Genomic DNA, 15763 nt, shown 5'->3' on the forward strand with positions numbered 1-15763 from the left:
ACTATGTTTACGACACGAGTGCCTAAATGTTGGTATTTCTATATACCGATATTTAAGCACGAGTGTCGTAAACATAGTATGATATGGGCACGAATATAATATTCTGTTTATTACCGAAGTCGTCAAATTGAGGAAAATAACCCAAATCTACTTTGAAATGTAGGCTGTCTAGCTGCCGTCGCCGCATGTAGAACGCATCGTCACAGAAGAAACGTGACGTCAGAGCATTGTTGATAGTGATATTTTGTCCTAGGGCATCGTATGAAAAATATGAACCTCGATATGTTTGCCCTGGTTGGTAATAATAGACCCTATTTCTGGCCCAACTAGCCCTTCAACTATACCACCACCAGTACATAACAGAACATTTTAAGACAGAGCTCAAAATCAAGCAGTTGTTACATTTTCACTTACTAAAAACAGCTGAAAATATATATGGAGAGTGAGTAAGTATGGTTTTACGCAGCAATATTCCAGCAATATCACTGCGGGGATACCAGAAATGGGCTTTACACATTGTACCCATGTGGGAATTGAACCTGGATCTTCGGTGTGAGGAGCAAATGCCTTAACCACTAGGCTACCCTACCACCTCAAAACTGTATGGAGACAATGTGTTAATTAAATACATACACTCTTCCTGATGTTTTACAACACAAGATTCTAAACTGATGCAAATGATGCATGTGGCAGTGTATAAGAATCCAGCAGCCATTTACCATATTAACCTAATTGTACTGCTAATTATGAACACTTTGCACTGAGAGAGAACAATAGCCAGTAACAGCAGATGCTTCAGTTAATAAAGGCGGGAACTGGATACCCTCGCTTCACGGCACACGGCGACAATGACAACCGGCATTTCCACAGATTCGAGGATTGCATGAGTTTCAAAATTCACCTGTTTCTGATACTTTTCTGTATATTTATCAATTAAAGCTTGGTAACAAGAGACACAGAGAACAAAAACATTTGAAACATTTAATCAAGAAATGTAAATGATTTGCTGTGACCAAAAAAAGTCTAAATTGAAAATGGTGGATTCAGATCATATGTCTCCACATTGATAATAACACCTGCTGTGTACATATTGATGTGAACAAAAGAGTCCCAAACAAGACCTTGTACAGAATGTACAGATGTTCCTAGCAAGACCTTGTACAGAATGTACAGTGTTCCTAGCAAGACCTTGTACAGAATGTACAGTGTTCCTAGCAAGACCTTGTACAGAATGTACAGTGTTCCTAGCAAGACCTTGTACAGAATGTAGTGTTCCTAGCAAGACCTTGTACAGAATGTAGTGTTCCTAGCAAGACCTTGTACAGAATGTAGTGTTCCTAGCAAGACCTTGTACAGAATGTACAGTGTTCCTAGCAAGACCTTGCACAGAATGTACAGTGTTCCTAGCAAGACCTTGTACAGAATGTACAGTGTCCCTAGCAAGACCTTGTACAGAACATAGTGTTCAGACCTTGCATGGAATGTACAATGTTCCCAGAAAGACCTTGTACAGAATGTACAGTGTTCAGTGAGTGAGTGAGTTTAGTTTTATGCCGCACTCAGCAATATTCCAGCTATATGGCGACAGTCTGTAAATTATCAAGTCTGGATCAGACAATCCAGTGATCAATAGCATGAGCATCGATCTGCGCAATTGGGAACCGATGACATGTGTCAACACCAGAAATGGGCTTCACACATTGTACCCATGTTGGGATTCGAACCCGGGTCTTCGGCGTGATGAACCAACGCTTTTAACCATTAGGCTACCCCTTGGCCCTCCATGCACTAGCCATCATGACCAGTGATAAGAGCTGTCACTTCAGTGTTCAGCTCGGGAAACACGTCAGCCATCACGCTGATGTCTCAGTTGCAGACACTGAACTCGGACGTTCAATAAATGAACAAAACAGAGGCCATTCCAGTCACGATGTGTCAACTGCATGTTTGCATTTCCCGTGAAGGCTTTGTGGAGGAGTGATATTTGAGATTGTTTTTGTCATGCTTTCTAGAAGACGGGGCTAATGCCCATTGAAGAAGATCATTGATTAATTGATTGTTGGTTTATGCCGCACTCAACAATATTCCAGCTATATGGCGGCGGTCTGTAAATAAGAGTCTGGGCCAGACAATCCAGTGATCAACAGCATGAACATCAATCTACGCAATTAGGATACAATGACACCTGATACTGTTAGTCGCCTCTTACGACAAGCATGGGTTACTGAAGACCAGTTCTGACCCGGATCTTCACACATCATCAACACATCAATACCACATAGCAAGTACTTCCTGTTTTTTAAATGACTGACTGACTGAGTTTGGTTTTACGCCGCTTTTAGCAATATTCCAGCAATATCACGGCGGGGGACACCAGAAATGGGTTTTATAAATGAAATACATACAAATAGACAGTCAGTTTCATAAACCTTGTTCATGTTCTCAATGACCCATTTAGGGTTCAACGTAGACCTTTAAAATTAATGGTCCAGAGGATCAACAATAACATAAATCTATTGTCGTCACAGGAAATGAGTTTTGAGAAATAATAAAATGGATAGTGCCCTGTGCAGTAAGATTTGAGTGAGTGAGTATGGTTTTACGCCGCTTTTAGCAATATTCCAGCAATATCACGGCGGGGGACACCAGAAATGGGCTTCACACATTGTGCCCATGTGGGGATTCAAGCAGTAAGATTTGAAATTACTTTACATGACATGTATTTTTATGAAAAATCCTTGGATGGCAATAGTGTATTTTCTGTGTCTATTGAAACATTTGTATGTGCATGTCTGCATTAGTATAACCCTGGTCATGTACTCCTAATTATTAGACTTCTGGAGAATAGTATTGATCCAGATATCACAATGCAAATTTGTTAGATAATTACATCATATACTGAACAAACTAAGTTAGGGATATTGGTACTTTTATGATGAATATTTTATCAGCGTTTCAATGAATAAATAGATCATTATTCATAATTTCAAAATATACATATATCCCTAACTATTTTTGTCCAGTATAGATAAAGTGTCAATGGAGAACATACAGTTTCCCACACAACCATTTCTCACAGCAATCTACCCCAATCCAATGTCTCTGAACAAATGGCACAGTGGGACCCCAACACACAACCTGACATTTGACTGAACCATGAACACAAACACTCACCCTGATACTTTCATTTTCAAGTTTTTTTCATTCCGTCTAAAAAGCGAAAACATACTCCCACACATATCCAAAAGTGGAAGCGAGTAGAGAGAAAGTACACTTCAGTCACATGAGCACAATCCTCAGAGACCAAAGATCTTGCGATCAGTCAGGTGAAAACATCAAATGACACTACAAGAATTTGACGAGTTTTCACTAGGCAGGATCTGTCAAATCAAATGAGATGGCTAGTGAAGTGAAGAGGAATAAATAAAGGGTATGTCCAACCCCTGTGAATGTGTTCAGTTTTAAAGAGACCTTTCTGATAACAAGGAGCTATTAGGCCGATGTTATTTTCTTGTACTCTTGAAGGAACTGAAGCGTAAACATTTATCACACTTTGCTAAAGATGTGATATGCTGTTATGATGTGTGGTCTGAATATATGGAGCGGTGTCAAAGGTCACACCTGAAATACAATAGCGTCAAAGATAACCTGAAAAACTACAGTGTCAAGGGTTACCTAAAACACTACAGCGTCAACACCACAATGTCAAAGGACACCTGAAACACTACAGCATTAAAGGTCACCTGAAACACTGCGGTGTCAAAGGTTGCCTAAAAAACTACAGCATCAAAGGTCACCTGACTTTACCTGAAACCCTGCAGTGTCAAAGGTCACCTGAAACACTGTTGTCAATGGTTACGTATATCCTGTTGCACTAATAATGATGACATGACCCAGGCTGAACCATAAACTGACACTTGTCACCTCACATGCTGATCTTTCCCATGCCTAGAGTTAGAATTCATGAACAGTTTGACATTTTCTGGTTGTAAATGAGAAAACACATAATAGTGTGGATGATCAGCTCTTGTACTTGATGGTGTTAGAAGCCAAACTAAAACATCTCTGTAAGTAGAACAAGGACAGTTATCGTCATATTATCTTGCCAAGACAGTAAGTCTGACCACTCGATCTGGTAAATATTTCAAGTCGCCTCTTACATCAACAAACAGGTTGTTGGGGGCCAATTCTAAAACAGAATTGCCGGGGGACCCCTTAACAAGGACTTATAAATGAAAATCAGTAAATTCAACAACTGGTGTATTCTGTCGGAACTAAGCTATTCACTGACATGACCACTTGACCTTCACCACGACATAAAGAACTGCAGTAACTGCTCTGTCACACACACAAACCCTCAGGGAAACTGAGGAGCCATGGTTGCATGGATACAGATTAATGCCCAGTTTCCACCTCAAAGACACAAGAGTTCCTTGACTGGATGGAAGGATGGATGCCTCTAAACTAGGACAAAACTCCTTCAACTTCTTGAGAACGTCTGGTCGTGGAAGGAGACCCTTCTGCAGGTTGGAAATATCACGTGTAATTGTAGACACATTCCGTGCTTCATGTAAAGTTCATCCTTTAAACAGTGACAGCGTAATCCTTATGAGGACTGTGAGCGGCACAGATGGAAAGTTTGCACTGCAAGAAGCTGAGAGTGTGATACACTGATTTATAACACCTGAAGTTTTCTACAAAATATAGCACTTTGCAGAAAACCAAAAAGAAAAAGAAAAGAACAAAATGCAAACAGGCATTTACAACCAACAGGACCATATCCACCAATATAATTACTGTCTCATCAGTCGAAAACATTTTTAGACTTTACTCTAATTGTGTTACAATTTCTATAGAGAAGTCACAATTGGAATCAAAATATTTTGTGTGCAAAAATATTTTACTAGCTTTTTTTGTCAGGATGTATACTTTTTACATTCCACCCTCCTATCAGGATAACAGGCGTTATATCCCATCCTTATGTATGAGGATAACAAGTGTTATCATTGTACCTTCCTATTAGGACAATAGGTAATATATAATCCTTGTACCAGGGTAACAAGTGTTTTAATTGTACCCTTGTATCAAGATAATAGGTGGTGTATACTGTTTCATTATGTACCAAGAACTCCTTTCACGAAACAACCTTTACTAAGGTTAGCCTTAACTCCATTCTTTAACAATTTGCACTAAGGATACCTTAGTGACTAAGATCACCTTAGTGCTTTGTGAAAGGAGGCCCAGAATAACAGGCATTACATAGTGCGCCCTTGTATCAGGATAATCATGATAATAGGTACTATATCTCATCTTTTTACCGAGGTGACAAGTGTTATATCATGTTTTTCAGTGGGATAAGTGTTATATCATGTTTTCAAGTGGGATGATAAGTGTTATATCGCAGATAGCAGCAAGACATAAATCACTGCTAGGATAACTGTCATAGTGTTTCTGATTGCCGGATTGCCTGCAAGCCTGAATGAATCATTGATCACAGAAGAAATCTATTAGCAACATGAGTCCCATATGGGCCTACTGCCTTTCCAGTTGACACTGACCACTATCAATGGAATCAATCTTTTTAAAAGAACGAAGCACGTTATAACCGCCTACTCGTCTCTCTAAGTCAGGTCATACACCGATGGCCATCTTAGCTGTATTCCATAGCAGCGGCAGGTTTGTGTAGGTGCACATTTATTTACAGCAGCAAACCCTCTCTCTTTACACGTCCATGTGAATATATGCGTTAAAACTGGTGAGGTGAGGTGAAATTGGGTTTAACGTCTTGCTTGAGAATATTGAGCTCATATGACGACGTGCATGCGTGTGTATGTGTATGTGCGGCTGCTTGCACTAGCTCAGACTGGTTTTATAGTGCTAGCTCACTGAGATACCATGCCGCAGTGAAGCATGAAGACCCCACTCAGACACAGTATACTGACTCCAAGCCGACCAGTCCTTGTTGTACCCATTTATGCCGAGCGCCAGGCATGGACCAACAAGTACCATATTTTAACATCTTTTGGTATGACGCAGTCGGGGATCGAACCCACGACCTTCCGCTCTCCGGGCGGACGCTCTAACCACTACACCACGGAGGCGGTCACTTCACATATTGTACCCATGTGGGGAATCGAACTCAGGCCTTCGGCATGACAAACTAACGCTTCAACCACTAGGTTACCCCACTGCCCTTGGAAACGGATGAAACATATGGAGGCGACTCTGTCCGTAATTCCTGTTGTATTGTGTCTACTTTCATTACACAGTTCTTCAGGGTGTTTTGTCATTGAGCCTCAGAAATGCATTACCATCCACTGTACAGTGTTTTTGAGACTGGACCATCGTTTCCATAGTAATGGTCATTTGTCATAGCATTACTAACACTAGAATGATGTTCATGACATCAATCACTTGCTTGTCTGGTCCAAACCCAATTATTTACAGGCTGCCATACAAGAGCAGGAATACGGGGGTATGACAACAACCAAACTAAATAACCGCGAATTCTGCAAACAACAACCTGACACAAATATGTCAAAAGTGACACGATCCAGAAGGACTGACTGACTGAGTTTGGTTTTACGTCGCTTTTAGCAATATTCCAGCAATATCACGGCGGGGGACACCAGAAATTGGCTTCACTCATTGTACACATGTGGGGATTCGAACCCGGGTCTTCGTCGTGACGAGCCAACACTTTAACCACTAGACGTAACCCCACCGCCCGAATTCTGCAAGTCAAATAACAACCTGACACAAATATGTCAAAAGTGACATGATCCAGAAGGAAGCCAACCAGGAACTGATTGATAAATGTGTAAAAAATATTGTAATTGAGTTAATATCTCAAAGGGGTTGACAAAAAACCTCCAGCTCTTAATGAGGAATCTGCTGATGAGTTCTACCTCAGTCAGGCAGTCACGTGAGTGGTTCGCATCCTTTCCCTCCGTAACCACATTGTTTCTGAAACTGATCAATAATGCCCATATCGCCTCCAGCACTGTTCCTGGACAAACAGCTGTCCATTTTCATATATTATTATTGCAAATTGTATCTGTTTGTTTTATGAGTTTCTGGAGCATACATCGAAGTCGGCCAGCCAGATATGAAGTCATTCATTGTAAAACAAACTTAGTCATCGGATCAACACCTCACATACTCTTATTTTAAGTGTTCATTTTACTGCAATGGTAATATGACAATTTTGTATTCAGATTCAAACGTCAGCAGTGACCTCGTGATCTTCGCTGATAGGCCAGGATTGTTTGAAATAGGTTCAAATATCAGATTCACTTTGATTAAGAACCTTATCATTTAGTACCTCAGGCAATATATATTCCATTTCACTATCGATATATCTGCTTCATGGTAAGATACTTCTTGGTCACTGGTTACCTGGCAAACTGGAAAGATACGCTACGCTTCCATTGCATATGCCCTAAAATATCTATATATATGCTTGCTTGGTTGGTTGGTTGGTTGTTTAACGCCACACTCAGCAATATTCCAGCTATATGGCGAATAATCGAGTCTGGACAGACTTCTTGAACCTGGTGTCAGACTGATTGACCTATGAGAATCTTTACAGGTAAATAGAAAAAGTGTCGCCATGACCTTGAAAATTAAGTGAAGGTCACCAAAATCGACTGGGCCCTGCACCTTCCCTAGATAAAGCTTGGTATTGAATATGAAGAAAATCCAGTGAACAGTTCTTGATATAGCTTAACATGCAGGTAACATGTTAAAGTCCCCTTGTGACCTTGAAATTAAGGTCAAGGTCACCAAACCTGAGTTGGACCTTTCTTATACTGTGATGAAACTAGGTACCAAATATGAAAAGAATCTAGTGATCGGTTCTTAAGATATTCCAATTCGTATTACGTACGCGTGGCGGGGGATAATTAACATAATCCTGAAATGAATATCAGGGTATCATGAATAATCATTCACCAGATGAAGAAGCCAAGAAAAGTCATGAGTGAGAGAGTTTAGTTTTACGTCGCTTTTAGCAATATTCCAGCAATATCACAGCAGGGGACACCAGAAATGGGCTTCACACATTGTACCCATGTGGGGAATCGAACCCTGGTTCGTGATGAGCAAAGGCTTTAACCACTAGGCTACTCCACTGCCCAGAATAACCACAAAACAGTCCTTGTCATTGTGACTGTTAATTTCAAAATCAGGACAATCCTAAAAAAAGCCTGATTGATGAAATTTATCAAGGGACGTATCAAGGAACCTTCTGGACATCAATGAAAGTGAACACTCATTATAAACAATTGTGTCTTAAAATCTGGAGTTTTGCTTTCATCAATAATTTTCAACAATTAGGGGATAACTGTACTGTGTTTGACGAATTGGGGACATATACCGGTAGTTATACTGGCCGCAAATTTAGTTATATCGGCGACACGTAAGCTGAATTAGAATTCACAATATACCATGCATATGACAAATGTTCAAATCCAGCTTCAGGCCCTGTGCAAGAAGGGAATCAAACCCAGGAGTGTCAAACACTTGAACCACTCTGCTACCCCAAGACTTCCATTACTGTTACACCATTCAGACTGATGTACTAGCCATATGACACCTTGTGGGGTTTGAACCCAGGAGTGATGAACAAACACTTGAACCACTCTGCTACCCCAAGACTTCCATTACTGTTACACCATTCAGACTGATATACTAGCCATATGACACCTTGTGGGGTTTGAACCCAGGAGTGATGAACAAACACTTGAACCACTCTGCTACCCCAAGACTTCCATTACTGTTACACCATTCAGACTGATGTACTAGCCATATGACACCTTGTGGGGATTGAACCCAGGAGTGATGAACAAACACTTGAACCACTCTGCTACCCCAAGACTTCCATTACTGTTACACCATTCAGACTGATGTACTAGCCATATGACACCTTGTGGGGATTGAACCCAGGAGTGATGAACAAACACTTGAACCACTCTGCTACCCCAAGACTTCCATTACTGTTACACCATTCAGACTGATGTACTAGCCATATGACACCTTGTGGGGGTTTGAACCCAGGAGTGATGAACAAACACTTGAACCACTCTGCTACCCCAAGACTTCCATTACTGTTACACCATTCAGACTGATGTACTAGCCATATGACACCTTGTGGGGTTTGAACCCAGGAGTGATGAACAAACACTTGAACCACTCTGCTACCCCAAGACTTCCATTACTGTTACACCATTCAGACTGATGTACTAGCCATATGACACCTTGTGGGGATTGAACCCAGGAGTGATGAACAAACACTTGAACCACTCTGCTACCCCAAGACTTCCATTACTGTTACACCATTCAGACTGATGTACTAGCCATATGACACCTTGTGGGGTTTGAACCCAGGAGTGATGAACAAACACTTGAACCACTCTGCTACCCCAAGACTTCCATTACTGTTACACCATTCAGACTGATGTACTAGCCATATGACACCTTGTGGGGTTTGAACCCAGGAGTGATGAACAAACACTTGAACCACTCTGCTACCCCACCTCCTGCCTCTATGAGCAAACAGTGAACGATGCAACAGCTGAAACCAAATTCGCCATCACCTTAATTCTCTAACTATGTATTGATATACGAGCCGACTTCTTCTAGAATCAATGCTCCTTCGCCACAGATTCAGGAAAACATTCTTTATACTATATGCATGAAAAAACCCAGATCAATATTCATTATTTATGGGCTGATGCACTCATTTTCTGCAAGTTACGAGAACATGGTGTTTGATGAATATCATATTGTACAGGATTGCCAAAGTGAAACTGTTACATGAAAAACATATCCTATGAGTGCAAATAGTTCTTACTTCAGTCACAAGCCAGATCTCAAGATAGATTTTTTAACTAGGAGCATGGCTTTTTGCAGAGTTATCTGAAGTTTGTGTCAATCAGTTTGGAAATAAAGAGTAATTTAATTTGAAGAAGAGTAATGCAAACAATATTAAGATACAGGTTTTTGCTCTGACGATTTGTTAGACATTCAATCATGAAAATTATGGTCTCATTGAACTCATTGTGACAATACTGACTGACTGACTGAGTTTAGTTTTACGCCACTTTTAGCAATATTCCAGCAATATCATGGCGGGGGACACCAGAAATGGGCTTAACACATTGTGACAATAAATTTCTTAGGATCTGTTAGAACTGGTCTTCATTAACCTCTGGTTGTAAGAGGCGAAACAGAATCTAGTAGTCAAGCGTGTTCACTCGTTTGACGGATCTCATCACATCCCAATAATGACAGGGATAGAAATACTTTTTTTTCTAAGTGTGCCTTAGGGCACCAGGCAAATATTTTAAATGTGCCTTTCAGAAATCAAGTGTGCCCACATGTTTTTTAGAATAAATGACGGTAGCAAGGATGATGATCTTTTGAACCTGTTTTCTGTTATCACTGATATGTCTTCTGTTTAAGATGGCTTTCTTGAGCTTCATTTGTACTGCTTTCCCAGCACCTTTAATAGCTAAGAATTCTGTGACAGGTTATCAATATGTAAGTTCAATATATCTAACATACACAATTTCCTCTTCAATAACCAAACAATAAGTCTTCCCAAACTACCAGTCATTTGGTTAAGTGTTTTATTTTGGGGATTAAATGACTAAAGGTGAGTTATGTCTCTAAAAAATTAGGCATGCCTTAAGGGCACTGAGAAAATTATTTATCCGTGCCATTTCAATATTTACCATGCCATGGCACCCTAATATATGGAGTATTTCGAACCCTGAATGAAGATCAATGCTATGGTGTCAATAACTGGATTGTCTGGTCCCGACTCGACTATTTATTCATATTACTGAAATACAGTTGAGCGTTGCTTCAAACAAAAATGTCTTCGAAAACAATGTAGTGTTTTGATTCTGGAAGCAATTTTGGAATAAATGAAATTATTTACATATCTGCCCCCACAAAGATTGATCAAGACATAAGTGCGATATATCACAAAAATCAATCAGAGACCTCATATCACAGAGTAATGGATCAGCACTCTCTCACGTCATGTAACCAACACATCAGAAACTTGCTCTCACAATCAGAAACATTTTATTCATGTAAAAATGTGTGAAAAAAATGACAAAATAATACTTTGGGGGAAGACAAGTTCAATAGAGTTATTATAGGCTGGAAATAGTAACTATCTGTTAAAAGGATGATGGCTGACATTTCTGCTTTTGATCTTAAAACAGTCGATATTTTGCTTGAAGCAGGAAGCCGAGTCACTATCTAGCAGACTCTCCCACACACATTGTACATACAACACTGGATATCTATTGGGGTCTTGGAGGATTGTTCCTGTGATGCAGATAAAACAATACGGCTAGGTCAAGATACGAGATACTAATCACGATACATGGCTAATGATACAAAGCGCAATATGCATGTTTAGGTCAAATGAGAAGCTAATTTCTCAAAAATATATTTCAGAGCAGGGTCAAAAGTAAAAGCTAGCAGATGTGTCATTATTTTTAGTAGTATCTTGAAATGCTTCTAGCAACAAATTTTTGCAACATTTGACAAACAAAATCAGCATGGGGTAATGAACAAAATGTAATTCTCCTTTGCAAGTGTATTGTCTTGTATTGATAAAAACATAAATGTATCATATTGTCGATGTGAACTCACAATGCATAGGTACAGCAAAGTATCATGTCACCCCTGTTCTGTAATATTCAAACCTAGAGACCCCTCAAATCTTTAATCTCCACCAACCCTCATTTTAAAAATAGATTGGGTATACATCTGTGAACAAAAACCACGAGGCATTATTATCCAATGTTCTCTCCATTAATTGTGTTGTGAGATATGGCGTGTGGTCCTGTGCATAGAGCTCAGTTCACAAATCAGGTGAAGTTAACCCATTCAACACCGCAGGCCGCTTAAGCGGCCACAACGTTATGAGTCCCCAGACACCGGAGGCCACTTAAGCGGCCAGGCAGTAGTCACGTCAATCAGACATAATTTTAGGAACCTACCTGACTTATGATTCATATATTAAATCTATCACATTTCACAATGTCTGAAAACACTTATTAAATTTCAATTTATCATATATTTTCAGCAGAATTAAAATTATAAACTATTTTTCGCAATGTTATTGAAAACAACGATTCTCGGACACATGCTTCGGCAGCGGGTCCACAATAACGTTGTCAAAGAGCAAAGTAACGATGTTTCGAGGAATTCAGTAAATAAATTGAATAAACTAATGAATAAAATCAACAATAGCATTCATAAAAGTTGTCAAACGTACATATAAAATTACTATTTCCATCTTTTTGTGCGATCATGTCAAGTCACTGACAACTGACATCTCGGCTCTCGCCGCCTCAATCTTCACGCTCGGACACGATGTTTAATGCGAAAATATGTACATGAAGCATTTTTGTCACAGGTCATAACCTAGCACGATACGTCCAATAAGTTCCATAATTTATGTATAGGTAGCAATTTCTTGCTTAATATGTTCAAAATAGCGTTATTTTACCCAAAACTTTCGTCTAAATCTAAAAGTTTTCGTTTACTAGGACGGTATCCATTGCCGTAATATGATTGGCTGCCACATGTCACGTGTCTGATTTTGACCAATCACGACCCTTATAGCAGACTGTAGCGGAAAAGCGTCATTAGAAACCAATTTTTATCCAATAAAATCGCTTCTTACAACTGTGAAAATACTCTCGGCAAGGGTTCAGTGATGTTGTTGATGTTCAGAGCTTTCGAACGATACCCGACATCAAACGATTCGCCTCCCATGTTTTTCATAGAAGCTTCAAACGGAGGTATTTTCAGTTGTTATGTCATGTTACCGAGCGGAAAGCCACAGATATCGGGAAATAGGCGACCATACATATTATTTAAGAAATCTTTTTATAATAATTTTCTGATTACGTAAAAATTAAAATATAAAAGAAAAAGGCACGGACATGTTATGACATGTCACAAATGGAAAATAATCGCCATAGTTTTTGCTTCTTTCGTGGTTTATCTGGAGGTTATAAATGTAAGCTTGCATTTTCATTCAAAAATAATTTTATTTAAGTTGTAGTTGTATTATTTGAATAATATTATAAAAATAAACGTCATATTTATCAACAGTAGGATTAGATCTTTTAAATGGTGTATGGGATGTAGTAGCAATAACGTTTTACAAGCTTATAATTTCCTTCATAAACATAGGCTTCATCTGTGACCTCAGAGTCTCTGGGAACTCGGTGTCATGGCACTAAATGCCTCTGGTTGACTGGTGTTGAAAGAGTTAAGCAACGATGCGCGTGGAGAGTCCTTGGATGGGTGACCGTGTTTGGCAGCTTGACTCCTGAGAGTTTCTAGGACTTCAGTCCTGCTCCATAACGAAGCATATGGGTACCCGGTGGGATAAGTCATGTGACTATAACCTTCTCACACCTAACAGGCAGCTTGGGTTATCCGGGGTAATAATGTGCTGTGCTTTGAGCATACCTGGTGTGGAGTTTGGTGCTATATAAATGGACACATTACTATTATATGTTGAAAGATTAAACTGCTGGCATGAGCAGAAGGGGAATTGTACTGTGACATATCAAGGCTAACATTGCTGTGGTCTTCCAGCCTTGGAGCGTAACTTCGGTAACAAGAGACCCTTTCATGAAGACTTTCAAACACAGTATAAACACAGTAACTAATCAATTGGGCAAAAGATCACATCCCAGCTGTGTCTGATCAGGAGCTTATCAGCCATAGACATCATCTTAAGATCGCTACAATTCAATGACCGAGATTCATCCAGACCGGGATTCATCCATACCAGCTCAGAGGCTGATATTCAGCCCCCAAATCAGCACCAAATGAAACAAAAGTCCCAGTTTAAACTAAAAAATGTCCAATTACTCAGAATTGAAGAAAAACAAAGAACATTAAAACACTTTAAAAGTTTAACAACATATAAGTTTCTACAATACCAACATTCTCAAATTTGTCTGCATAAGACGATAAAATTTCTCGATAAACATCTGATGCTGATGAGCAAAGTGGCTCTGTGTCAATCCATCATGACATCTCCGTGTGTCTACAATGGATGACACAGGGTCTGCCCCTGTCCTCACCTCCTTGTATAATACAACATAATGAATTATTCATGTAATTACTGTGTAATTACAGTCTAATTAAGAATCAAGTGAAGAACTTACTTGTACCAGCACACCCCAGCCATTATGATGCCTATCAAGCCCGCAACACTGCACGCAGCTACAATCACTGAAACCACAAAATGGCTGATCAAAACACAGAATATCGCAAAGGTTTCACTTCACAAAGTAACTAGTTCACATAGTGTACAGTTGCTGACAAAGTCTTGCTTTGTTCCCAATGTTCAACATAACGCTTACCTCCCCTGACTGAATATGGAGCCTATAAATAGCTACTGGTGCTGACAAAGGTGATACATGGTTATACAATGGGTAGACATCTGGGAGATATGGTTCATATCAACTGCTTATATAATACATGCAAACTGATCCTTACATAAGCTTTGTAAACAGGCACTTCACACTAAATGCATGTCCTTTCACTGACTCGATAATAACAAATTGTTACAGTTAGCCTTGAAGAACTGTTATGCAGCCATCATGTTTGCAAGTTTTAGAGCAACGATTCCATAACTTCAGACGCATGGATAGAACAAAATAAGTGGACTTATACAATGAAAAAGTTCTTGTTTTACATGTTTGCAGCCTATGAAATTTGATATTTTAGACCATTCCGAGGACTTGTAAAGACCTTATTTTGCTTGCCGTCAGAGTTTTGCTTCAACATATTTTCTATCAGTCATTTTCAGTTCCGTTGAGCAGCGAAGTTAAATCCTTGAGAAATGACCAGAGTGAATGAGTAAGTTGGGCTTTACGCCGCAATATTCCAGCAATATCATGGCGGGGACACCAGAAATAGAATGGAACCTGTGCCTTTGGCATGATGAGCGAACACTTTAACCACTAGGACTCTTACTTAAAATGTTGTTCAGTAAAAGTCTCACATAAAACAAAACAAGAAAAACTAAATCCACTATAAAAAAACCCTTGTTTAACCTCTATGCCAGCTCAGAGAATGCTTGTTTAAGACTATACTGTTGTATTCTTCTTTAAGCAGCCAGTTCAATAAAGATGGTTTGTTTCAGAGAGTGAGAGATTGGTTTCATGAGAAAAAACAAACCTTATATCCTGTTAACAAGCAATTCAACATAAAACAGGTATATTTCTGAGATTTGGATTATATTATTGCTCGACATGTGCAAAAAAACCCAAATGATATCTCCCTTTAAATATCAGATCAACATAAAACAGGTTTATATCTACTAGGGATGCCATGACACATCGATACATCAATATTTTTTCTCAGACGATACACTCATTGATACATTGCAAACTGTATCGATATTTAGTTTTGAAAGTATCAATTAAATATGTTTATGTATCGTTTACATTTTGCAATTGTATCATGTTTTATGATGCTATGTAAGTCATAAATGATTATTTTTCACGCACAAAGATGGGAAATTAGAAGATCTCTGAGAATCAATAATGTTGATCTTTTCATGGACAGTTATAAAATATGAAATATTAATGTTCAAAATGTAACTAAATTTACACAATAATGCCACGAAAATAGGTATCGTGATACGTATCGAATCGTGACATGGGTATCATGATACGTATCGATTCATGAAACTTATGTATCGTGA

General features: G+C 39.2%; 1 protein-coding gene across 1 annotated transcript in view; it reads right to left on the bottom strand.

Moving 5' to 3' along the window:
* The window catches only part of LOC124280873 (neural proliferation differentiation and control protein 1-like), a 73194-nt gene that overhangs the window by 23026 nt on the left and 34405 nt on the right, over window positions 1-15763 (bottom strand). Inside the window, exon 4 of the mRNA XM_046716866.1 lies at window positions 14217-14283. Coding sequence (XP_046572822.1) covers window positions 14217-14283 — 67 coding nt within the window. The remainder of the gene's footprint in view (window positions 1-14216; window positions 14284-15763) is intronic.

The sequence above is a fragment of the Haliotis rubra genome, unplaced genomic scaffold (assembly GCF_003918875.1).
Source record: "Haliotis rubra isolate DU_JTF1 unplaced genomic scaffold, ASM391887v1 Scf1079, whole genome shotgun sequence".
Classification (NCBI taxonomy): domain Eukaryota; kingdom Metazoa; phylum Mollusca; class Gastropoda; order Lepetellida; family Haliotidae; genus Haliotis; species Haliotis rubra.